At 40.6% G+C, this 27385-nt stretch overlaps 1 protein-coding gene across 1 annotated transcript in view; it reads right to left on the bottom strand.

Moving 5' to 3' along the window:
- Window positions 1–574: 574 nt before the first annotated feature.
- bicc1a (BicC family RNA binding protein 1a) overlaps window positions 575–27385 on the bottom strand; it is a 59934-nt gene continuing 33123 nt past the window's right edge. The window contains exons 6-21 of the mRNA XM_086259169.1: window positions 26075–26128; window positions 21403–21585; window positions 17820–18071; window positions 16125–16256; window positions 12528–12732; window positions 10741–10902; window positions 10359–10531; window positions 10114–10255; window positions 8177–8330; window positions 6840–6999; window positions 6669–6708; window positions 6291–6445; window positions 5939–6101; window positions 5459–5622; window positions 5038–5137; window positions 575–3727 (exon numbers count right to left, since the gene is read on the bottom strand). Of these exons, the coding sequence (XP_086115295.1) occupies window positions 3600–3727; window positions 5038–5137; window positions 5459–5622; window positions 5939–6101; window positions 6291–6445; window positions 6669–6708; window positions 6840–6999; window positions 8177–8330; window positions 10114–10255; window positions 10359–10531; window positions 10741–10902; window positions 12528–12732; window positions 16125–16256; window positions 17820–18071; window positions 21403–21585; window positions 26075–26128 (2367 nt within the window). The 3' untranslated portion in view covers window positions 575–3599. The remainder of the gene's footprint in view (window positions 3728–5037; window positions 5138–5458; window positions 5623–5938; window positions 6102–6290; window positions 6446–6668; window positions 6709–6839; window positions 7000–8176; window positions 8331–10113; window positions 10256–10358; window positions 10532–10740; window positions 10903–12527; window positions 12733–16124; window positions 16257–17819; window positions 18072–21402; window positions 21586–26074; window positions 26129–27385) is intronic.

The raw sequence follows: 27385 nt of genomic DNA, 5'->3' as shown, positions 1-27385 counted from the left end.
GCAGCCATCTGTCATGCTGGGTGTGAGGAGTGGGAGACTGTGTGGAAGAGAGCCAGAGAATAATTAATGATGTAATGCAAAGTGGTGGATAAACAGAGTGAAAAGAGCTGATCAAAGAAGAAAGACTTGATGCACGATGGGAAGCCCCAATGGGCCTAGACTAATGCAGCATAACCTGAGGGTTCAGCGTCACCTAAACCAGGCCTAACTTTTTTTAGCCTAATTTTAACTAACTTCTGCTGGTCAAAATTACAAATAAAGTATGTATCCAAGGCGGATGAGTAAAACTCCTTTTTGTCAACATAAATCTCTTAATACAAGATAAAGAAGTGCAATTTCTTTATCTTTCTTTATAAGGAAGAAAAATTTTCCCCAAAGCCTTCCAGTGTGCTGGATTGGAGTCTTTGCAAGGTCGATTCTGGCCCTCGGGCTCCACGTTTAACAGCCCTTTTCTAGAAATACTGCACTGATACTGTGCGCCTGGACAGCCTGGTAGCTTCAGACTTGAGAAAGTTTCAAAACTCGACATTTCTGTGTTATGTGGGAAACAAAACCAAAAGGCGCTTTTGTTTGCATACATTTATTACCTTCATAATATCATTTGAATGTTTGAACAAACATTTTTTTGCCTGCTTGACAGATTCTCTGAAAAGTTTATATCTGTACTACAATACAGTTAGAATAACAACAGCATCAACAGATGCCACAGTGAACAGAGCGTTGACCACATGGCAATGTTTATGCACGAATCCATCTTAGGAATATGGTGCAGAATTGTACGTTTCTCACGCAAAAACAATGACTGTAAAAATGAAAAGTTGTACAAAAGTTATGTTATACATCATTTCCTTAGTGGTTTACATTTACATTATAAATGTACCATTTGATTGCAGTACAAAGATTCCTTCAAATAAATCCCTTTGGGAATATTAATATGACTAATACAACAAATCAAAGACATAATTGTGAAACTATTCAATCAAGGGCAAAGACTAGGCAAGCTAGCAGTAAACCTTTTGACTTGGTGAGTCCCTTTACTGATCTGTGATCAAGCTGCAATAACATGCATCATCAAGGCAATATATATAAATTTGAAACATTCACTTGATGAGACAAGAACCTCTATTGCCCTCCGAGCAAACACATCCAAAAAAAAGTGAAGGATGAAAACAAATGTCTGCTAGGCAGGAACACGAGTCACAGCACTGGGAGAATCAGTGCTCAACATTATTTATCTTTTTAAATGTAGTACCATGTGGAGCAAAAGCAGCTCCGGGTTTCCTTGTAGAATAAAGAATCCCTTTCTACATTAAGCTTTAGCCTTCTTCATCTTCTTTAAGACTTCAAAAAAACAAAACAAAAACAATAAAAAACAAAACAAAAACAAGAATTTACCTGGTTTGCATAAGCAACCATGTCAGAATATCACTTAGTGTAGTGTTACTAACTTGACAACCACATTGAGAATGGCTCAAGTCAGATAGGATAGGATGCGAGATAGGACGGAAAAGTGGTTAAAAATGAGGGTTTTAAATCGCTGTAAATTAAAACAAAAAAGTGATAAATGATCAACTACTTTGAAACGATACGAGGATTGCTGCTGCTGTCTGTCATAATTAAATCTGCTGAGATAAACGTTTACGCACTTGCAGTGATAATTTTTCAGAAGTGTCTTGTACATACTTTAAGAGTTTATACAGGTCTTGTTCATTTAAACTAAGAATATTACTCAGTCTTAGCTTTTAAACCTACTGTACTGCAAATATAAACAAAAAGGAAAAATGACTTCACAAAGAGGCTTTGAATTGCACTTGAAAAACGCTCTCATCATTGGAAGATGGATGTTCTTGTAGTTTAAATGCTCAGACATATTTTAAGAACATTACACAAAAAAACATTTGAGTTATCCAAAGTTAATGAACTGCTGGAAAAAAGGATGTTTTCCTTTTCAAAAAACACATGACTGAACATAATCCAGGGCTACAGAGCAAACACAAGCTCTGGTGATAAACACTGCCGCTGCATGCATAATTCTGTTACTTTATTAAACACTGCTTAACCAGGTTTTGGGGATATTAGATTACATGACTGATAGTAGAAAATACCAGATTTTTATTTGTTTTCATCTTAGATCTCGCAGTACTTCTGGTGACCTTAGTTCTCTATTTGTGTCTCGCAGAACTATTAATATGAGACCATGTTGGCTGTGGGAAAACTGGTTCTTTCTGTGATGGCACTTCCTATCTGGAAAGTAAGGTCAGAACAAAATATTAGTGTTCTTAACGAAATTTCTTCCTGCTGAAAAAAAATGAGTTATGGATATTGGCACGTTTCACTATTAAAGGCAAGGCCTTGTTCTGTTAACAGGCCTCCTCTCCTTGCTCTAGCTGAAACTCTAAGCTAACAGAAAGATAAAAAAAAGTTTCAGATACACAGTAGACCAGATTGGGAGATTTAAGGCACATGGAAGGGGCCACAGAGAGGCCATGACTGGCAAAAAAGATAAAACAAAAGACCAAGTACTATAAACACAGAAGAAAAACCACAGAAAATTGCCCGTTGACACAATCAAAGAGGCCTACAAAGCTTTGCCTAACTGTCTCACATCTCTGCTGCTGTCTAATGGCACAGCCATGTTATGGCTCCAGAGACTAAAGGGCAGGAAATAAAACTAAAACTTACAAGCAAACTAATTACAAAAAACAAAACAAAATAATCATAGACACTCATTCATGAAAATATAAAAAAATACATATGTAAACCGATTACCAATAAACATTCCACTCATTTGCCTAAGATGGTAATAAAAACTAAAAAATAAAATCATAATGCAAAATGAATACAAAATACTTATTTTTGTCTCGTCTAGAAAGAGAAACTGATGCTCAACACAAACACTGATCTCGGAGGAATGTCCACCAATCGAAACACTGAAGGAGTCAAAGGTCACAATGAGATTTACTTTGGTTATGTGTTAAAGTTGATCAAGTCACCGCTTAGGTGCGCTGACCTATTATTACTTCATTTGGTGCTGTGCTAATGTCACTGGTTAAGTGCTTACTTTTGGCTTGGTAGAAAATGCATCTGTGCTTTAAGTCAATAAAAAAATGCATAGTTTCATTTCAATCTAAGGAATAAGGCTCTCACAGGCAAAAATCTAGTATTATTAAAGTGCATGTCACTGATACAAGAGCATAATACAAATGCAGGTAGTACCAATGTGTAAAATGATGTACTAATCATTCTGCCTGTTCCCTTGAACAAAAAGTGGACAGAAATACTGGACAGAACCAAAACCACACCCTTCATATATAAATGCTCAACAAGAGACTAGTGGATTTATAAGGCAATAACACTGAACTTCATGTATCTGAGAAATCCCTTTTTTTGTTGTTGTTGGCACTTCAGGTAAAACTATGGCTTTTAAAAAAAAAAGTATTTATAAATGCGCTATATGGCAATGCAACTTTGCGAACAGTCTCAATTCAGCTGAAGCTGAAAAAGGGTAAACAACCACTGAAACCTAGACGCCACTCTAAGATGCTGGACTCTGGTCTTCTTTATGGACGGTTCTCCGATGACTGGAGCTCTGGAGGCGCCTACCATCGCCCACTGACGCTGGCCATCTCAGCGTGAAACTGGCGGGAGAGGCGGCCGCTTGCCCCCCCTTCCAGGAAGGAGGACCTGATGGGTGGCTCAAATAGTTTCCTCCGGTTCTTGTTTAGTTCTGTGGGCAGGAAAAAAAAAAAAAGATAACCGCAAAACATCAGGAGCAGCAAAGGTGATACAAACATAGTGTTTAATGTGGGGTAACTTCCATTGTTGCGATGGGAATTGCAGCAAATCAAAGTAAAAATAAATAAAACCGTGGAGAATGTTGCCATGTCTCTGCAGCCTTCACTGATCTACAGTGACAAGAAAATTGGATTCAAAGCACTACAGAATTGCTCAGATCAACAAAACCCCTCTTTGTGTCCATCTGTTTTTACACAGCAGTTTGGACAAAATGATTTCATAAAAATGTCTCAAGAACACCCTGGCATCTCTCAGTTATTCATATGATAGCCGCAGTCTGTCGGTGCCAGCATAAACCTTCAGTATGATTACTGGAGGCAGGCAGCTCGCTCCAGCAGCTCTTTTTACTGGCACACCAGCAGGAAGTTAAAACCTGGATTGCCTTGACTGGTATTCTATCTTTTTATGAGAAGCAAAAACACAGAAAGACAGACAGAGATGCGCAATATGCAGTTTTCAAGCTCTAGAGTCGGTCAGCGGAGATGAAAGTTGACCTCGACTTGGCTGAGGCGACAGGCAGCAAAACCGATCCTGGCCTTGGATCCCTCTGCTTCCTTAATAATCATAGTGCTGACCTCGACATTTCCCCTCATTGCCCTCGCTGTCAACCCTGACTCTGGTCAGACGTTTGTGAACTGAACATTTAAACAATAACCATGACAGGAAGCTCATGATCCCAACACAGACATGATTAACTCGTGCAGGCTATTATAATGTCAGTAATGAAGTGTGACACCCACCACATTCACATTAGATCAAGTGTAACAACAGGGAAGAGTCTGCATCAGCATGAGACAGGCAGCTGGAGCAGCTGGGAAAATACCGAAACACTCATCAGAGAAGAATTTGCTTGAATCCCATTTATTGCTGCTGCTGCAAATTACTGCAGCATGTCCTCTCAGAAATCTGACCAGTTTAACTTCTATTCTGGCTTGCTGACAACAAGAACCACCTATGAACTTTGAGATATGAACTTATTATTTATCTTTTGGACTGCTGGGATCCACTCAGACAAAACAATAAACATAAAAAAAACCATTAATGAAACTGCCTTCAGCAAAGGTGAGCTGGCAGAATGAAGCTCGTGCTGGTACGAGTGATTATCGGCACAGGAAAAGACCAACGTGGGTATCTCTGCGTTGTTATGCAAATGTTTTATTTGCAGTGTCATGCAGCTGACAGCACAGAGAAAGATAAAATGCAACAAGAGAATGCTCTTTCTGAATTTTTTTTTTTCCATACCCGAGATAGCGAGCAGCATTTTCCTACGGGCACCAAAGGTGGTGATTCCCAGTTCCTTCAGGTCCTGGTCTGTGAGTGTCAGGAATGTCTGGAGGTCAATCTAGAAGCAGCAACGAGCCAGTTTAACAACCTTAATCTAGAAAAGATCTTCAAACATAAATGTCAAGACTAATGGTCATGTACATAATATCCTCCCTGCCATGCAAGCAGTAATATTTGATGTACGAATGCAATTCTACAGCTTGTTAAGGAAAAATTAATTAAACTATGAATGTAACATAGCAACAACAAATAATGACAGGGATATTTCACTTTGGACAGAAGCAATGGTCTGGCACACCCACACGTCCACCCCTACAGTTAAACCAGGGAAGACGATGAAAGCTTGTGCGATAAAAACTTGGTTCAGAATCAGGATTACCTCTTGTTGCTGGAAGACGTCCGTGTACTTCCCCAAGCCCAGTTTGCTGAAAAGCTCGGGCAGGTCTGAGCCTTTCAGAGACGAATTCAGGCTGCAGCCGTTTGTGCCCGTTACTGATGAAATAGAGTCCATGTAGTTGCTGCTGCTGAGGAAATGTTCTGCAGCTACAAGACAGTTTAAAAAGAGACATTTCTTTCATTCAGTCAGGTAATGAAACAATGTTTAACTTAAAGAGATGAAAATTTGGACCATTTTGACTGAGACCATCTGTTCTGCAGATTAACTAGACTGGCAGCTTCACTAGACTTTAACGTGCCAACCCTGAGTGCTATATTGAGTATATTACTCTTACAAGCAAAACCATCAAATTCAGAGGCAAGAGTGCTCACAATGACATTTTAAATCTTTATTTTGTTCTCTTTCATTTCATTGTTAATCAGCATCATTATTTGAAGACAAAAACAACAAAAATTTACTGACCAGATTTGTTCTGTTTCCTCTTTGGACTGCTGACGGCTGAGGCGAACTCTGTGTGGCTTGCTAGGCCGTTGCTGGTGGCGTTCCTCTCACGCCAGTTGTCAGAGTCACTCCCGTTCCCCACGCCTTCCCGGCTGCTGGATCGAGACAACGACAGTGGGGAACCCTGAGGACCAAAAAGAAACAAGTTCAGACTGAATTCTGTACATCCCAATACAGAACACAAACGTCTGTCTACTAAAACAACAGTCAGGCAAATAATGTTTCTTATAATATACACAACATCAGTACATGCTAAGATATTGAACATATTGATCACGATAATGAAAGTTAAACACTTTCATTTCTGTCTGACCTCGTATGTCGTGCTCATGCTGGGTTTGTATGAGACGTGATTGGCTCTCCTTAGCTCCTTGATAGTCTCAGCTGGCATGGACTTTGAGAAGCCCAGACCACTCCAGGTGTTGGTCGGAGTGCGCACCTCAGTCACTACTGGCTTCTTCAACATAGCTGTGCGAATACAGAAAAGCAGTGATGCAAATATGTTTCTATAAAAGAATTATATAATTCTTTTATAGAAACACTAAATATTATATAATTATATAATATTTAGTGTGAAGATGTTTTTGTGGCTAAAGAAATAAATGTAATTTTTTTTAAGGGGACTAAATTATATGTCACACTGCTAATGACACTGATTGCACTATTTGATGGCACAAAAATGTCAACTCACCTTTAGTTGCCAGTAGCTTTTTCTGTTCATAGTCAAAAGCCTGTAAAATTCAACAGATGGTTAAAGCCAATAAAACCATGGCCTCTCTTTCCATGTTAGCTGTGTGTGTGTGTGTGTGTGTGTGTGTGTGTGTGTGTGTGTGTGTGTGTGTGTGTGTATGTGTGTGTGTACCTGCATGTTGGCAAAGGAGGTCTGAGGTGCCAATCGGATTCTCTCCCTCTCGTTCAGTTGTGCTGCCCTTTCAGCTGCCCGCTCACTCCCCGGTGCCCTCTTATCTGCCACAGGACTGTCTGATGAGCTGGACTCCGTGTCCGAGAGGAGACAGTCAGAACTGTTGGAATTAAAACAGGCACTGTATCAGTAAATAACCTTTCTTCAGCTCATCCTTTGCTGACGTGATCACTCAGGCAGTTAAAGAGGGCCTTTAGTAACTAGCATCTCCATTATCCCTTTTCCACTAGTATCTACTCAGCTCGACTTGCCTCGGTTTTAAGGATTTTCCATTTTTGGCACCAGGTACTTTTTTAGTACTTACTCAGCCGGGGTTCTAAGTACAAAAAAACCCAACAACACAGCGGTTTAACAAAAAGCGGCTGAGCCTTAACGGCCTCCGTTATTCTATTACGTTTGTGTCGCATACCAATGACATCATGTGACTTTGCTATTACAACCTGAGTCACATAAGGTGCCTGACTCAATTCTAATAGAAAACGACTGAAACCGAGTAAAGCTGAGTCGTGTCTAGCAGCTACTCGTGGAAAAGTGCTCGCTCTCATGAATGCTGATGTATATTCGAATTTGTAGCAGCAGAGTACAGTTTTTGGACTCTAGTAATTTTGCATGAATCACAATTCAACACACAATGCTCCCTTTCATGCAACTTTCTTCTGACTGGCTGTCTCTCTCAAACAAAAAATATGAAGATCAGCTGGGTGGGGTTTCTGTGCTCACACAGCCAGAGCTGCGCACTTGAGATAACCATGTTAAAGATATCTCTTCTGACTGACATCAAACAGAGCCAAACCGCTAAACAGCTAAGCAGTTAAAACAGTCTGAAGCCTGAGCTTTCAGCTCAAAGGGGATTACTTGCACATTTGCAGACCTCATTATTTCAAACTTTGGCCATGTTTGATATTAACATCACAACTGTCAGAGCATCTATACGGAAAAAAACAAGGGAAAGTTGATGGATCCCACTGCACCATTTCAAAAACAGCTGACGTACTGGGATTATTATAAACATAGAGTTAGCCATCATAATAACAATGCTGTCCAGTATAATGTGTATAACGTACCACAGCTGGTTGCTCCAGTTTGGGATAGTCTGTGACTTTATGCATTATTATTGTTTAAAAATAAAAATGATCCCATTGTTTCTGGGCTTATCTTAATGTCTGTAAAGATCAATATTTAAAGAATACTATCAAACTTTAGGAGCATGATCTGTAAAAGATTTTGGAAGAGATGCTAAAAAGTAACAACAGAAGTCATAAATGATTCAGACATACTGTAGATGAGAGTTCTTGGTGCCCTGCAGGAGCTCCACAGCCTGTCGTTTTCCTGATGATGTCTTACATGACGCCAGCATCTGTTTCAACTCACTTCCATTAGCAGAGTGCGAGGGGCTTCTGGGCATGCCCACTTCTACAAATGTGTCAGAGCCTGAAGGAATAAACACGGACAAATGGTGAATATTCTCTTTTTTCTGTGCAGACAAAATACACATAATGACAACAATAGCTGTAATACCTTAGGTTTCATCAATTTCAATTTATACCATAACACAGCCTGCACTCAGAAGTGACTGGGTCATTCAGTATGAATGAGTATGTTTAGCTTGTGAGCATATGTACTGCATGTGTGCATGCATTCAAGTGTGACAGGTCTCACTTGAATTCTAGATTAATTAAAAACACACCAGCTGTGATTATAGTGCTTTTTCATCCGCTTCTCTGCTTTTAACCCGACAAGGACCTGCTCTGTGCAACAGGATGTGCACGTGTGAGTATACATGGGTCGCATACTGTAAAATAATATGATGTCAGCCACTTAAACGAAGTTCTCTGGGGTTTAATGTTTGAACAATATCCCCAGACACCTTCAACTGACACAGCGGAGTTAAGCTGTACGAGGCAAGCCAGCGCAAACACATTCTGGGACACAGGAGGTGGTAAGGGAGGGAGAGGAAAACTTAACTGGACACACCGCGTCGGGGGAGGACAAACTTTAAAAACAGCGGGGAAAAACGAGACGCGTGAGAGTGAAGGTTTGAGGGGAAAACCGCGAGTGTAAGACACAGAGGAAACGAGGGCCTTTCTGAACCGCGAGGAGACCAGCAGTTAATCTGTCTCCGCTCCAGTGAATGTAGTCAGAAAGCGTATGAGGTTAGGAGGACAGTATAGAGAAGTAAAACGTGGGTACAATAAAGGTATTTTCCTCAAAGTGGGTTTAAGGGTTGCATAAATCTCAAGTGGAAAATCCTGATTTGGACATTTATGTTAAGTCTGCAAAGCTAAGGTCCAACAAACCTGAGCTGAAAGTTTTAACAGCTCAAACATTTTGTCAGTCCAAGGCTGTAACAACACATAAATCATAAGACTTTGTTTATTATAAATGACTCACCACAAAAAGTGCGCAGTTGTGAATAAGTGCACACTTTCAAAATGACTTTTTAGCCAAGTTAAATGTTTTAATTAAAAACGGTGAAGATACGAATGAAAAACGTTCATAAAAATCTGTACATCACCTCCAGGCCTTTACATTAAGAAAACCCAGGTGGCCGCCTTTGAGCAAGCACTTAGTGACAGTGGGAAGGAAAAACTCCCCTTTAACAGGAAGAAACCCCTGGAAGAACCAGGCTCAGGGAGGGGAGAGGGGCGTTAACTTGAGACAAACCAAACCAATCACATGACCTCCTTGGCAGAGAGAATTAATCTTATATTATTCTCAATAGCCATTTTATATAGTACACAGTCATACACCACTTTGTTAGGTACACCTCTTCAGTTGCTTGTTACTTGTATCACATAACAGCAACTCAATGCATTTAGGTACACATGGTCAAAAGGACCTTAAGAAGTTCAAACTGTTTAAACAATGGTGAAGAAATGTGACTCTAATGATGTGTTACTTACTCCATCTCAAGTGTTTATTGAGAATAGTCTGAGAGAGGAAATAAACAATAAGCAGCAGATCACTGGGTGAAAATGTCTTAATGATGCCAGAGGAAAATGGCCAGGAGTGCTTGGATCTGATCCGAAACAAACAGTAACACCAAAATTGGACAATATGTAATTGGAAAAACTTTGCCTGCTCTGATGAGACTCAATATCTGCTGCAGTATTAAGACGGTAATGTCTGAGTTAGGTGTAAATGTGAAAGCATGGATCCAGCCACAAATCACATGTGTTCAGTGACAAGGACACTGCAATGATTTGAGGAATACCTTCGTCCGGGCTGGACTTGCTTGACCGTGGTTCTGATGGACTGTGGCCACTGGCTTCCTGGACTGAGTCACATGGAGCTGGACTCAAGACATTTTCTGCAATTGACGCCGTTGTTATCCTCCCATACACTGAGCCAGAGTGCTATACATGTGCATGCCCACACAAAAAATAAAAAATAATTATTATCACAGTCATTCAAAACGTAGAGCGAGGTGATACAATATAAAGTTGGTAAGGGCCCAACCTTGACATGTCCATTCAGGGTGCACTCAGGGACCCCGTTGGGCTGCTTGTCTATGGGGGCGAGGCCAGGTGGAGGAGATGGTGTGTTCGGTGTATAACTTGGCACACCGGACAGCAGGATGCTGCTCAGGGTGGCCTGAGTGGCAGGATGCAGCATCAGCTGAGACGAGAAGCCTTAAGTTTCCAAAATATCAAAGTAATAAGAAAAATGTTACAGGGCTTTTTGTCATGTAATACATTACCTGAATTACCAAAAATTAAAATAAAGATTGAGACATTTGTAAGGATTTTACTCTTTCACGTCAAGCATGCATCAAGAATAAAAAATAAATTAATTAAATACAGATTTACCATAAGAGCTACTGGCAGTACTATATACAAACCTTGGGTGCTGGTGAGTGAACTTGGCCAGAGGGAGGGGGAAGGAGTGGGGTTACTGGGGCTTGGGGTCTGCAGAGGGCTCATGGAGGAGTTCAAGCTGTTCAGCACAGCGTTTGGGACAGCAGAATTGGGGAGAGAGTGTGATGCTGTTGCACCCAGGAAGGCTAAAGGGTAACCAAAAGAAATTAGGAAAGAAAGGAGAAGACAGTATATGAATAGATCAGTGGTGGTCCTGTCAAAGTGCATTTTTTAAGCTAATCATAAGTTGCACTAAGAAAAAAAAAATCTTGGTCTTCCAGCTATTTAACTGGAATTCCATCAAACTGCCATCAACCCAACAGCAAATGAGAGCAAGAATTTCTTAAATTTCTACAAGGTCATGGATGCATAAGTACACGTCTAGTGTGTCCTCATACCCAATAAAACTATGGTATCGAGAACACCAACAATGTGGTGCTTGGTGTCTTAACCCAAACGCAGTGTATGAAAACAGAAAGAAGCAGGTCTGTGGCTTTAACAAGGGGCTACTTTGGCTCCAGGAATAAGGCCAGGGATTCTTCTGGCACACTGGTCTGTAATCTGAAGAAGAAAAGCATGTAGCAATTACTAAAGGCCAGGATGTGGCCGTCCACAGCTTCACCCGGGGCCCCTGAGTTTAAATGAAACAGCAAAAAAAGATTTCTACTGTACGGGCACTCTCCTGGCACACTGAGCTTTTTTGCAGCCAATCTTTAATCTCATTTTCTAGGGGGGACAATCCAATCATAAACTGAACACATGCTCATCAAAACTAACAGAAGATATGCTAAAACATTTGTGCTAGGTTTTCCAAAATTATAACAAAAATAAACCCATTATCTCAGAAAATTCTCAGCACAAATACATACTCAACATCTTGACTATCACATATGGTCCAAGTCAGTGGTAGGAGAAAATAAACACATTCCAGTAATGTAATGCAGATTTGCTGTGGTTACCATTTGATGACATACTGCATTTATATTTAAATTTCTAACAGATAAATTGCAACAGATCTACTGCCAGCTAGTGCTTACAGGAATGAGCCACTTCCTGTCAGCTTATCCTATCTGCCTTTCCGACTGCCTCTGATATATAAATCATGTCCTAAATTCCATGTTTTTTTTTTGTTTGTTTTTTAAACAGACTGAATCTCCAAATTTTTTTATGAGAAGAATGCAAAAATCTGATAACTGTGACTAAAGATTTGTTATACACTGCACGCACTCTTACAACCAATTGAAAGTCATCCATGGAAACAAAAATGTCCCCTAATCTCAACAGTTCTGGACTCTGTTGGGCTCAGATGTTGAGGTCAGCGCTGCAGACAAACTCCTACGCGATAAGAACCGTTCATCATCCTGTGATTCATAAACTCATAAATTATTCAAAGTGCTGCAACTACATGTGTACCGAGGTTATTTTCTGATGGTTGACTGATCAAAGATGTGCAGATTTGGACTTGCGTCCACACAGCTCCTGCTGTAAAGGTCATATAGAGATGCAGTGAGTCACCAGCTGTGATTTATGTAAAGGGGGATTGTGTTTTTCAATTCAGTAAACCAATGAAAATTCTAAAAGAGACTACTTTGTGTTACACGCTTGGGAATGACACTGATTCATGAAGATATTAGTTCTTCTATCATGATACAATTGAATCTGTTGCATTTTGTGCACGAAATAAAAAGGTAACATCTTATTCACCCTCCCCCAATCATAGAGAAAGATATTCTTTAGCATTATTTCTTAGCAAGTTAAACATTGTCATTACCAAGATTACTCAGCCCCAGGCCAGCTGAGGCCAGGATGTCCAGGCCAACAGGGCAGATGAGAGATGGGGATGGACCATTAGTGCCAGCATTCAGTGCCACAGGGGGTGAGGAAGACACCACTCCATTGCTCTCGAGACCCAAGAGGAATTTTCGGGCTTCGTACATGTTGACTGCATTCCTCTCCACACTCTTGACTATCACAGACTGGGAGAGATCGAGAGAGAAGGAAGAGGCGATGAGAAACCGGTGAAAACGGGAACAAGTGGGATGGACATGGAAATAAACAGGAAACTAGGAGGCAGAAGAGAAAAGCAAGAGGAGGAGCAAGGGAGAGATAGGGTAGGGAATGTTGGTACCATAGATAGGGAGTGAAAGGGAGGCTGAGGGAGAAGACAAACATAAAATGTGAGGAAGGAAGAGGGAATTAAGGGTAGATTAGAAGGATAAACATTGAGGCAGTGTGGGAGAGAGAAGGAGACGGGGGAGGAACGACAGTGAGAGAGACAGTGTTTCTTGATCAACATATCTGTCTGATATGAGAGAAGAAAATAAGAGACTGTAAAAATAACAGAAAAACACAAAATTCACAATCAGATTTGGAATCATTGAAAGAAATGACTGGAAACCTTGCTTTATTCGATCTTACCAAACATCAAATATAAATCAAAGTGCTGACTTTTTGCATTTTGCCAAAATTGAGCTTCTGAATTTTTTTTTTTCCAATCAGCGGTGAATATCCCTGACACACGTGCACACCCTCCTCTACAGGACTGCCAAAGTGATTGAAGCAGACAGGCTGTGGCACCCATTTGGAACGGCCTTTTGGATTATTTCTGTCACCTCATTAAAATGTTTAAGTGAAGGGTTCTTAAGAGGATCTGGGCTGGGTCGGTGTTTATACTGGCACTTCCACACCGGTCCCCGCAGGCCCGTCTGGTTTGGGCATTGAGCCCTGACTCAGGGTGGGACGTAGGCACCTTGATGAGCAGGTCAGGTTGAGGCCAAACAGTGAAATATGACTAGGAATACTACGTGTACAACAGCAGACTATTATAAACATTAGATCAATTGTATATACAAAAAAGGCGTGCCAAAGATTGAGTAACAGATTTCACTAATAGAAGCTACATTTAATTAAAGGTCATTGAGCTTAACTCCAAATTTCTACCTAATTTACCAAGAATGAAGCCACTTACTTTTTGTTATGCTTCAGCTTTTCCTACTAAAAAAAACAGAGTGGCCCTGTCCAGCAGATGAAACATGCATGGCAGGCTGTGCAGAGGAGAGACTGCGATTCCCCACTGTGGCAGATGCCGACTTGCCAAAACCCTTCACTGTGTTGGTACAGGGATCCAGTTTTTCCCTTTCTAAGTTTTAGCAGTGATGAAATATGACAAGGCAATCCATAATTTACTTCAATGTCATGCTGTCATTTGATGGAAAGTAACTGAAATGGAACAGTGGCTTATTTGTTTCTCGAGCAGTCGTTTTTTTCCCCTTCTCTGACGCTGCATTTGAACAAGTAGGACAGCAGCTGTCTTTTTCTATGGGAGAAAAGGACATTTTCATCGAAACTTTAATGTTTACTGGATGTTTGGCTTTTTTTAATGTAGTCTATTATACATGTTGTGATTTCTTAAGATAAGACCACTGTGGAAACTGAGTGTAGTATATGCCAGATGCTTGAATCAATTATGAGACTGGCTGAAGGTTAAGGCATTCATCCACTTTGTTACTCGTTCAATTAGTTCAGGTTTGCAGTGGGTGGGGGGTGGGGGGGTGTAGAGTGCATTGAAGCTGCCGCAGGGCAAGGCATGAGTTACACCCTGTACAGGTTGCCAGTCCATCACAACCCCACACGCTCACACGAATACCTACGGCCACCTTAGAAAAACAAGTTAATTTAACAAGCGTGTCTTTGAACTGTGCACGGAAACCAGAGCACCTGGAGGAAACCCACGCAGGCACTGCGAGAACACGCAAACTCCACACAAAGAGTCCAACAAACCGGGAGATCGAAACTCAGAACGTTCTTGCTATAATTTTTTATCATTGCTGTAACATGCTGGCACTGTGTAACATTTATTCATGTAAGCAAGTGGTTCTTTTCTGTGTGCTTCATTTTCAGAATCTACATCTACTCTGTGTGCAACTATATGAGCAGCAAACAGCTGGGATGGAATATTTCCTCTCTTTAGTTAAGTAAATACATTACTCTTATTTGGTTATTTTGCCTGGTAGGAGCTCTGTAACGGTCAATACCAGTGCACAGCTAGTGTTACAGAGGAGGACACTCAACACTGTGTCTGTACGCTGCCTCCTAAAGTAATCATTACTCTGTCAAGTACATATTACAGTCCCAAGTGTAAAATGCATAAAGAAGAAAAATTAGCTCCTTTTAAAAACAAAAAGAACCCCCCAAACCTATTTTTTCTTTGAGAAGAAGAAAAATTGAGAAGTATAAAACCTGGTAACTAAAAGTTGACAGCAGAATAAATACACTGTAATAACACGGGGCACTTTCTTTAGTCTACGATGTTCATAATATTATAGAAATGTGGTCCAGTTTCCTATGGGTGCCTGTTTTAGTCCTCAAAAAATGAGCATTTCTTGTACTTTATCCAGCCACTGATCACTTTTTAGCCAGTGTCTTGTTATGCTCTTTTTACATGCAACAGTCAAAACTGTGAAGGGATATATTTAAGGAGCTGCTGTGGTTCAGTTCATCTCCTAATTGGAAGGTTGCTCCCGATGCAGCCGTCAGAGTGTGAATGTGATAGAAAGCACATAGAATAACTTGCTTGTATGAATGTGTGTGTAAATATATCCTCTAGAAATATGATTTTTAATGTCACTGGAAATGTTGAAGCATGATCCTGGATACACAATCTCTCCTAGTTAAAAAAAAGGAAACAAATAACTATTTAATTTAAACAACACTAGGAGCTTCTCATTTAAGCTTATAATAAAAATGATGTGTTTGCATGCAAACATTTGCTAACTGCCACTACATTCGAAGTAAATCTGATAATAACAATATTCTTGATTTTGATGTGGGTCTTTGTTTATTTTGAAAGCACATCTAGAAAAGTGGACTGTGAGCTAAATGGACTAAAGCCAGCTTAATAAGCCATAGATGATGCAGCATTTGGAACTGTTTCTATGTTCTTTATGGTGCGATAACACTATACTGTTAATATGACTATAGAGGATACAAAGAGTCGCGCCCCCCCCCCCCCAAAAAAAAACCAAACAAAACAAAAATGGCTCATCGCGATCAATTTAAAAAACACAATGTACACACAATATGCATCCTCTAAAAAAACCAAAGAATGGTTTTAAACCCATTCTTTGGATTTGCTGCCATGAAACCACAGAGATTAACCACATGATGATGCTCAAGGCAAGATCAGGGGTTTACTAAGGTCATTAGGTTTCAGCACTTTGTGACAATCCATTGAAACAGTTAAAATATTTTGGTTTGGATAGAAGTAGCTGTAGCTTAAAGACTAAATTGCCTTTCTCAAAGCCAAGTCAGTACCAGTGCCTGAAATCCCAACTTTCCGTGCCGTGTGAGTGTGGGCTTGAAGTCATACCTTGCTGGGCTGTTTTGGCTTTGGTTTGATACTGATGAAGACATCCAGCTGCTCCATTAGCGCTGTGATACACTGGGGCTCCACCTCAATATCCTCTTTAATGTCAAACATTAATACCAGAGGCAAACAGCCCTGTGGAGCAAAGACAAAATAAATACATATTTGTAATAAACGTTCATTTTCTTATGTCAGCTGCACACCAATCTCTTTGAAAAGCTTTCAAGTTTGCACTGGTGCTCCAGTAATATAAGCCGTTTCTCAATAGTAGTATACCATTTGTAGAGCAAGTTGGTCATACCAATAAATACAAGATTCAGTGCTGGATTCATCCCACACTGAGTTTGGGAAATTCCGCCAACAGCAATCTGTTTTGCATGATCACCACCACAAGCACCACAGACATCTATATTTTGGGCTGAGAGCTGGACAGTGCTCCTATTGTGAGTGGGTGTAATTAGCAGCAGAGAGCAGAGCCAGACTGGCTCTGACGGGGCTTGAGATTGGAGCTATAATCTATAGTCTGGCTATGAGAAGCCAAATCACACAGTGCACTACCGCGAGGAGGCCTCTCCCACTCCTGTATGCCTATTCTGCATCTAGTTTACAGCACCTCACCTAGCCCTTTTTATGCCCTTTGTTCATTTCTACGATCCTCTCCCACTCATTGCTTTTTGTTTCTCCTCTCTTCTCCATCTCATCTCTTATTAATCTTTTTTTTTTTTTTTAATTCTTTACTCTTCACCAGTGTAAGACACTTAAGAAGCTCCTTCTTGTGTGTCCCATTTCAATTCCAAAAGAAAGTCATGTTTGGTCACTGAAACAACTCTGGCATTTGCTAAATGTCTTTGGGGCCAACTGGGAGACCGCAGACAAAGAGAAGGCAGCTCTTGCAGAATTACTGCCCCACATTATGGATGTCCAAACAGAAGCCAAAGCTGTTTACAGCTGAGATGTCATATACACACCAGCTCAGCCGAAGCCAACAGTAATTAAACAGCCATCACTTTTACACATATCTGAAACAGACCTCTGATTATACTCCTAAGTAATTTAAGATTCGGGTAGCCTCAGTGGTCATGGGAAACAAGACAAGAATGACCGCTGAGCATTTTAACCAAGTGAAATTTAAATATGAAGTGCTATCTTTGGTCCAAACTTTAACGTAATCTTTGAATTACAGTCAGGTTGATATCCAGTCCACTAGAATCTACCACAGAAAGCAGGTCAACCCATTACCATGAGGATCTTCTTCTTTTTTTAAGGCATAGAAAGGACATAAAGAAGTCAAGCCAAACTAATTGTGTCCATCTTACATGCAGGTATGTAGCAGCTATGAACCATGTGTGCTAACCTTGAGTCGGTTACAGATTCTTGTTTATCTGACAGACATTTCAGCAGCTCGACTAGAGCCAAGCAAATCTCTCCCAAGGCTATTCAAAACCCTCAAGGCAATCGTGGTTTACTTCCTAACTCACATCTGAAAACCCATGCATCATTCACACATACCATGATGATACTGATGAAACAGTGGCATCCATTCTAGCTACCACACAGTATGTGGAATCTGTACATGTAAGAATATAACGCAAATGCCATCTCTTAACCACAAAAACAAAGTTGGAAGGGGCTGGCTTAGCAGTTTAGCATTCTTTTTTTCAGTTGTCAATAAATTAAACACACACTGAAGATGAATACCATGAGGTACTGCCGTGCCAAGCACACAGATTCGATGGTGCCCTGAATGTAGACTGTAGATTTCTTCTGGGGGCTGTTGGGATCAGGGAAGTGGATCTGAGCTCCCGTCCTTTGGGTGATGTGCTTGATGTTGCTGCCATTGCGTCCCTTCATGAAGAGGTGGTGCTGCGGTGCGATGTCCAGGTGGGTGGTCAATGAGATAGTGCTAGCCAGGCTACCGGCCAGGTGCTCCAGTAGCAGAGCTGTACCTCTCTGAACAGGGATTACAAAAGAAAACATATTTTATCTCACAGGATAATCACCAATTAGATTTAAAAGTAAAAACACAAAAAACAAACCATTTTTCACAGGATTCTCTGCAGTCGTGTGCAAAAATAAGCAAATCCCATGCTTTACACAATAACAAAGAGTTTTGCCCCACTCTTCTTTACAGTGCTTTTTCAGTTCACAGCTTGCAGATATTCTTTAACTCACAGCCTTCTTAAAAGGTCCTGCCACAGCATGTCAGACATTCTGATATAGATTTTTTGGTGTACTTGGAATAACTGCTCTGTTGCGCGACCCAATTTCAGCCAAGCTTTAGCCGTTAGACAGATGGCCTCACATTTGACCCTAGAATACTCTGCTGTACAGGGGAGTTCATGGTTGACTCGATGACTGCAATGTGCCCAGTTCCTGTAGCTGCAAAACCAGCCCAAATCGTCACCCCTCCACCACAATCCTTGACAGACGGTATGGCGTGTTTGTGTTGACCAGCCGGTTTTGATCAAACGTGGCGCTCTGCATTTTAGTTAGACATGTCCACTTTGGAGATCACGTCTCATCTGTCCAAAGAACATTCTTCCAGAAGTCTTGTTGTTTGTTCAGATGAAATGCTGCAAACCTAAGCTGCACTGCCATGTTTTCTTTAAAGAGAAAAGGCTTTCTCTTGGCAAGCCTCCCAAATAAGCCATACTTGTTCAGCGTTTTTCCTAATTGGACTGTCATGAACTTTAACATGCTAACTGAGGCACGTCGTCTCAGATGTAGCTCTTGGGTATTTTGCAATTTCTTTGAGCATTGTACAGGACATTGTCCCGTGAAAACTCTTCGCATGACTGCTAAGGCAACTGAAAAACAGCAAAATGTTCCCTGCTGTAAATTGTTATGCATGATAGCCATCTGATCATTCTTTGAGATTTAGCTCTTTTAATGGATTCCTCTTTCTACTTGAGTCCTCCTGAAATTGCACCCAAAATGCTGTCTTGACTTTCCTTTGTAGTTGCCAATCCAGCCCTCCCTATTTCTCATGCAGGAAAGGTGAGGAACACACACACACACACACACACACACACACACACACACACACACACACACACACACACACACACACACACACACACACACACACACACACACACAGGTGGCATCATTGGAACATCTGTGTTTAAACAAATATGGTAGTTACAAATTAAGGACACGGAGTCACATAAGATTTAGATCAGAGACAACCTGTGAAATTATACAGAGCAATTCATAGGTTATACTAATACTTCAATAATGTACATTTCATAGTGTTGGCATCCACAGTCTCAATGAACCAAGCAGCCAACTTGTTCAACTTGTTCAGCATGTGTTAATGTGTTGATGTTAAGCACCACTTGGATTTTGAGTGTGCCTTGGTGCTATTAGCTTATGTACAGAAACATTTGTGTATATTAAGTGCAGTCATTACAAAAAAAAACAAAAACAACTATTCTGTCTATGATAGCAAGTTATCAAATTACTGTTTAGTATTCAATCCATAATACAAAGACACTTAGCGAAGCCATGAATCCTCTCATGAGGAACCGCCAATAAATGTTTGACTGTGGCCTTTGATAACTTCTAAATAAACGCAAATCCATTCATCGATTTAACTTTTCAGGCAGGAATATTAAATAATGCATCTCATTTTGGATGCATACTCGTTGCAAGAGAACAATATTTTTGCCAAGAATACAAGACTATAACTAGCAATTTGCATTTTTTAAATATGAATATAAAACAGTGCATATTAAATAAAGTAAAGATGTGATGAATTGTTAGTCTTGAAAAGAAAAAAGATAAGCGAACAAGAGGCTAAAACAACATTTCATTTTAAGCAGTATCCAGGCCAGATTACAAAGTAATTGTTTCACAGAGCAGTAAAGCAAAGCTGGTGCTTTCTCAGAGAAAGCACCAGTGTTTTCTATATAACCAATGAAAATTATTGCTTTTTTTTTTTTTTTTTTTTTTTTAAACTGTGCTGGCCATCTTAACAGTCTCATTCTTTGCAGTCTCTGCAAGCCATCACTTGGCCTTGTAAAGTATGTCATTTCCCCTCTTCTACAGGAATCTGCACACTGTGGCCAACATAAGACAACAATCCATAGAGCACCTTTAAGAATTGCCAAAACCACTAAGGGTCTCACGCCACCACACAACATAGCATACAGCTTTCATCTGGCATTCTTCCCAGTCCTGACTGACCCCTCAGACCTACCGCAAACTCAGGGGCAATGTTTCTGCATATGAACACATGTGCTGTACATAGGAACACACAAATGCACACAAGCATACAAATCCAAATAAAAGTGCACTGGCACTGATGAATAAATGAACGCAGAAATGCACATATGCAAAACGCAACTGTTGGCAAACTAAAATTAACTCCATGTTGTTAACTAAAGCTTGGTAGTGGGGTGGGGGAATGGTGGCTATGATTTGTTTGGCAGAGATTTATGAGAAACCTTCCTGGCACTATCCTAAGCCAGATGCCTGTTGAGGAAATACATCTCTGTATGTTTATATATAGGAAACATACAGTATGATTACGAACATACACAAGCAGCAGAAAAAAACTGCAAGAAACTCAGAGACTAATTTAAAGTACAGTTTCATTTGAGGGGAGCTTGTGGACTTGCTGATACAGTAGTGGGACACAGTCTCCCCTGCAGTGGAGAGCTAAACTAGCAGCCGTCCAGTTTGAGTGACCAAAAATCTCTCAGCACTCTCTTGCCCCTGTGGTGCCGAATGTAATGAAGCAGTTTATATGAGAAAAGTGAGGCATGCCGAAAGTGTTGGTGGGCCTTAACGCGTGGCTCAGGAAACCCTTTTTTTGGGCGCGTGGTTCAACATGTAAATGGATTCACTAAAATATTACAGAACTGAAATGACTGAGAAGGAGTACAGAGGTCAGAGTTCAAGCATATTTTACAGGACACACAAGGGCTGTTTGGCCTTTCCATAATTTTGCCACAAAGTAAAAAGGTGACGTTACAGAGTTTAAATTATTAATACAGCTGGTGCAGTATTAGGAAATGCTTAAAACAGACTAATGAGTCAACAGCTAAATATTCACTGGTTCCTGGCTATAAAATGTAAGCATTTGCTGGTTTCATGCATTTCATGTTTTACAATGTCGTACTTTTTTATCGCTTTAGTCTGTGGAAAGTTGTAATGTGCATTTTTTACTCCATAATTTTCTTATTAATTAATAACAAAAAGCCTTGACCATCTGTTTCACACAACCCTCAAATGCCACAGACCATTCGTCACTTCTAAACCGTGAGATCCTTCTTACCTTGAGTGCGTTGGCATTATTCTGTGAGCCGCGAACAACACCTGTGGCTCTATAGAGACGTGTCGGGGGCTTGAAGGAGACTGTGAGGTTGTAGGTCTGCGAGATGTGCTGCACAGTGGGCGAGCTGGGGTCAGACTGCATGATTGCAGGGAGCTCGAAAGACAGCACAAGAGGTAGCAGCTCCTGTAATGTGACGGGGACAGGTGGAAGGAGGAGGAGGACAGAGGAAGGGAAGGTATTAACAGTAAGCGACAACCATCGTCTTTGAACATGTGGAAGCATAGTGATGGCGGCTGAAATGCTGCAGAGTGTTGGAGCTTATTATTAAACTGTTATGGCTTCTGTAGGAAAAAATATAAAACATGTGGAACCAGATTTTTTTCCCCCCTCTTCAAAAAAAATTATGACAGAAAGAACATAACAGCCGGTGTCAAAACATTAGTGACTTACACCGATTAAGTAAAAACGCATAAGGAAAAGGGGGATTTCTTCACATACTGAAGACTTATGTGAACTGACACACAGCCATAACAATCCTTCATTTAACAGAAGGTGGCAACACTTGGTATGTAAATCTGTCAGGCCAAATAAATAAATCTGGGGAAGGTAGTCAAAATGAAGTGGAGTAGCACCGGCAGCAAAAAGAAGGAAAAAAAAAAAAAAAAAAAAAAAGAATAGAAAAAAAGACAACGTCTGCAAGCAGCAAAATGCTACAGGGTCAAAAAAAAAAAAAAACAAAACATAAAAAAAAAAAGAAATAAAATTCTTCATCATTTTATCATTATGGCTACACGAAAACATCCAACTATGGTTTAAAATTTAAAACATTAGTGGTCCATGGCCTGTTCACTCTCATACATTAATTCTCATACATCAAGTCACTGAATTAAACCACAGGACCAGCAACAGATAACAGTTCCTGTCATTTGTGTCACAGCCTTCATTCAAAGAGAATAGATGCTGACAACTTTACTTTATGCATACACATGCTTATATATACACACACACACAAGAGAGATAAATCACACAGGCACACCCTTATACAGAAAAACTGAAGGGAATGCACATATACACACTCATAAAGACAATGAACACACACACGCACACACTTATCCAAACACTGACTCTTGGGCAGAGCGCCACTATGGTTTTGGCTGCCAGTGAAGGGCAAGCAGCATGAATTGCTCTGACCAAAGAAATGCATCCCTGATCAGTCCCATATGCGCTTGGCCTTACATTTATATCACGTTTCAGCACTCGCTCTCCGAGGGTTCGAGAAATTTAGGTCAGCACTGAGGGAAATGCAAGGGAGGACAAGCAGACCAGCAGGAGTCGAGAACTGAATGAAGAATAGGCTGATTTTCACGGCGGAGCTGAGTTCAGCTTTTTTCAAAAAGGACAGCTTGGCAAATATGGGTTTCACATGTATTCAAACAGAAAGTGCTGTTCAAAGGCCTCACTTGTCCTGACATAAGGGTGAGGGATGAAGAAAAATGAAAATATCTTTGAGGTAACGCAACTAGCTAGACCTTTCATCACCTACCTGCCAGCTCCATCTCCGAAAGCCACATTAAATCCCCCAAGAATCCATCACCTCAACAACTGGCTTGTTACAGAGTCAAACAGATCTCCACCCAAGAAGGCATCAGAAGTACGGCAGACCTTGTAGGTCCACTGCGGTGTGTCTGAATGATTAAGGGACATGATTCTCCCTTAGCTGCATTGCTAATGCAGGAACAAACCAGCCACTTCTGGTTTTAGAAGACGACTGGGGAGGATGTGGTCTAATGCCCACCCAGAAGATAGTACTCTGTCTAACTAGCAACCATAACTGTAGGAGTTATGTAGGAGGACAAGAAACTGAGGTAAACTCTCTAACCTCATGCATTTTACTGTGGAATTTTTCAATTTCAACACAACTTAAAAAAGAAAAAGATTCGAAATAACCGTCGAGTCCACTTTTTTCCCCCTCCCTCAAGATCGATGCCACTCGGCATGCACTGGATGATGAGGGTGAGCCCAGAAATGCATCTTAGGTTATCTTAACAATTAACTTTTAAGAAATTAGACAAGCTCTGGCACTTAGTGGGCTTTAGAAAACGTGGAGGACAGTTTTCCTTTATATTTTAACAGATCCAGGGTGATGAATTATCTGCTGACTTCACACCAAATGTAGGGAAAGAAAAAAAAAAGAAAAAGATTAGCCCTTCAATAATCAGTCTGAGTGTGTTTACACACCTGGCTTGTTTTGTCTGGACCTTCTGACTTTTGAGTTTAATCCAAGCCAGAATTACTGATGTGAAACTGAAAAGATAAACACTGGTGCAACAAAAATACTTGATACCAGAAAAACTTAATCATGGTTCGTTTTTCCCCCCTTTTCCCCCTCTCTACTGTGATTTTTTTTTAAAAATATTGATCCAACTTTCTGACCAAGTGAAAGAAGTATGGCAGACTGTCAGAGCTGGAAATGGAAAAATGAACCACAGGAGCACCGGGGAGGAGATTATGAAAATATAAACAATATAAAAAGTCAAATGGCTAAAACTAAATTAAAATGTAGACACTTCGAGATATTTTCAGAGGGGATAAGAGGCGGGACAGGGCGAGGTGTTGAGAGGGGAAAAACTCCACCTCAAGATAAAGTTACTACAGTAGCAGTTTAACACATTATAAAAGATGTCAACAAAACTAAATCAAGCCATTGATTTGTCTCCAGGCAAACAGGGATACAGCTTCTGATGGCACGTCCAAGGCTTTGTATAAATATTCTGTTTGGTGAGATGGAATCCAAGTCGGTGATGACTACAGGACGCAGGTATACCACGTAAACATCTAAAGTATGTTGACATTTTCAGTGTGAAGCTAACGCTGACCAGATGAAATGTATACAATGTTAGGCGATCTGTACTGTGCCCGTCTGTTTGAGTAGCGTGACTGCTCTGCCACGGTGCAGTCAAGCGAACCGTGCCCTAATCTGCTTTAAGAAGTGGGCGCATGTAGCCTGATCGCTAATCATGCCCGAGCACAAACTATAACACTCCTTCATCGACAGCTGCCTTAAACTGGATGTCAAATTTATAACACTGTTGACAGCACATACCTAGTCCTGGAATAGCCAAACATATTGTAAGTATCAAGGTTTCCACTGAAAGACACCAAGCTGACAGACAGGAGAGGAAACTCTTATTATTCAGCTCACTTGTCCGCTGACTGAGTTTTCTCTCGAGGACACAAAACTCTTTGTGGTTCTTTGTACAACACTGGTATGGTTCGGTTTGATTATTCTTTTCCCCTCATCCATAGCAAAGAAAGCAGATGATCTGGGATTTGATTTGTTGCTTATGAAAACACCCATTAAACATGGAGAGATATGGGTACATGCATGCAGACATTTGCCAGTACGCACTGCAACAACATCCAGCGTGACCTTGTCTTCCTGTCTTTTCCCTCCAGCACACACTCACTCTGTCTTTCTCAAAAGCACACATCGCCATGTTAGTTTTGGTCAGTTCATAGCAGAGGAATGTGCTCACTTTAGACAACTGCTGTGGTGTTGAAATACAGTAAAAGTCTAAAGATGTAGTAGGTCACACAAGCACACGAGGTCTTTTTGCTCTCAGAGATGAAGCTGAAGGTTGGGCTTCCCGTCAGAATGAAACTGAAGATGGAAAAAATGCTAGAAAATGGGTTTGAGATAGACTTGCCAGAGGGAGCGTTGCTCATGCTTTTATTTTACAATTGTTCTTGGGAAGTGGACTGGGAATAAGTAGGGAATGGTGCTTGTGGCTTAGACGAAGTGTTGAAACTATGCCTGGGCCACATATTTACCTACTGTAAAGGTTGGAGCTTTTCCACTGAAGGATTAGGTGCGCGACTTGACTCGACTGTCCTAATTTTGACATTTTCTTGAGCATGGTCATGATTTACACATTTTCAAATGTCCTTTAGAATATTCTTTAAAATCTAGTTTATGTGACTATTTCTTGTCTTAAACTTTTGTCCTTAATTATTTTAACTTCATGTCAAGTAATTATCGAATAGTACTGGACATGCTGGTGCTGGTAAGCACAGTATTTCAGATGACACAAGCTGGAGAGACCAAGTTGACCAGAGGATCAAGACATGGACACTTGGATACTGCAGTCCAGCTGAAATTTTGCCTGGTCAAATGTACTCCGGTGGAGCAGCCAAAGGCAAAGGAAAACAGGAAACGGCATAGGTGGAGGTAAATTTAGGGCAATACTCTTATTATTTGTTATACATCGTTTCAAACACACACTCGTACTTGCAGTTGCTGTTACTTAGTACGGCTGAGCAAAATCCTTCATTCTCACCATTGTTTTTTACATCATGAGAAATCAACATTTCCCAATCAACAACTCAATCCTACAGTCAAGTGGGATGGATTAGGCAGCCTTGTGATTTTCTGTTAAAAACAGTCCAATCTGGCTGAACTCTGCACTACAAAATAACACTGAAATCTATTCTTAAAGAAATTGGTCAGCACTAAAATCAGCGGCAACTTTCAGAAATGTAAACTGAGCACAGTCGGTCTGCTCCACGGAGGTTAAAAGTGCAAATTTAACAGTCTGCAGGGAATGTGCCTTTGATACTCAAAATTATGGGTGGAGTATCCCTCAAAGACAAACGTGGCTGAATTCCAACTTACCCTTATTTTTACTCGAGCTGCCTCCACCCCGCCTGGCTGCCCTGCGATGGACACCTGTTCATAATAAAAAGTAAATGATGTAAATCAGTCATCCAGTTCCCCCGCACTCCAAGATAAATACAAGACTAAGGTACTTTGCATACGGTTTCATGTAATTGTGACATCTTTGCAGGCAATGTTTTGAACCGTGTCATGAATCTGCTCGACTCAATGATGCAATTCACTGTGAATGTAAAAACAACCGTGCAAATTTAACCAAGTAATTTTTAAGCATAACCACCAAAAAGAGAGGCCAGATTAACTAAATTTAAAGACTAATGAAAAGGGTGATAAATGATCTCATTAGCTTTTTCTGTTCTGATCCTCGTTCCTCACTCTAAAGACGATTCAGCAGCGCTATCCATGAAAGACCTTAAGCACGGTACACAGCTACAGTGCCAAAACAAATATAAAGTTTAAGTGTTGCTGTCAAAAGAAAAAATTAAATCAACACAAAGCAGGTCACTCTAATTCACCTCTGCTACATGAAGAAAATCTTCAAATATACACTTGCACTGTAGATTTTAACATAAAAAAGCTTTGCTTAAGTGTGATTCAACAATATCCTGAAGCTCATCAGCTTTACTGAGAATCAAAAGTAGCCCCTTCATTGAGTTTTACAGTAATGTACCATGTGCTCATCAATAAAACTGTACTGTCAATATGCCTGCCCTCTCAAAGGCTCTGATGCAGACTGAAAGCTTTTGATACTGGAGAATAGACACAGCTTAAAGGGCCTAAAAGGAGAGTGTTGCTGCTTATCAGCCCATACTTGCATCATCAGACTGGAGGGGATTGAGCAATGCACAAAATACAGAGTTCTGAGGGGAGTAGCTTAACCATCTACATCTGGAATAAGTGCAAACTGTTTTATGCAAAGCCCACAGAGAAACCGTAAGAGTAAGGTGAGTAGACCTTTGAAAATAAAGAACTTGTCAGTTCTTTCATACACAGGTGTAGAGCAGATATCTAATGCTTGGACCTCTCCTCAACTCCTCTTACTATACTTTAATGGTAATTACAGCAGGATCCTAGTGCTATTCTAGTGAGGCCAGCCAAAACATACTAGCTTCCTCTGAGCTGGCCAATCAAAACACCCGAGTGAACCAACTCTCTGCAACCTGTCCAGACTGAGACCCCGTGACAGCTAGTAAATGGATTGGAGGGCTGCATACACAGATCAAAGAGTTATTTAGAACCTGAAACCTAAGAAAATCTGTTTTTAAGGGATGATGGTAGGAAACACTCTGGGCAGCAGAATGCAAAGCAGTG

This window comes from Aulonocara sp. 'chitande type north' Nkhata Bay, linkage group LG13 (genome assembly GCF_057382095.1).
Source record: "Aulonocara sp. 'chitande type north' Nkhata Bay isolate Kocher_YH1m ecotype deep benthic linkage group LG13, A_spYH_male_GT1.1, whole genome shotgun sequence".
Lineage (NCBI taxonomy): Eukaryota > Metazoa > Chordata > Actinopteri > Cichliformes > Cichlidae > Aulonocara > Aulonocara sp. 'chitande type north' Nkhata Bay.
The sequence above is the reverse complement of the archived record's forward strand: the minus strand, read 5'-3'. Positions and strand labels throughout refer to the sequence as shown.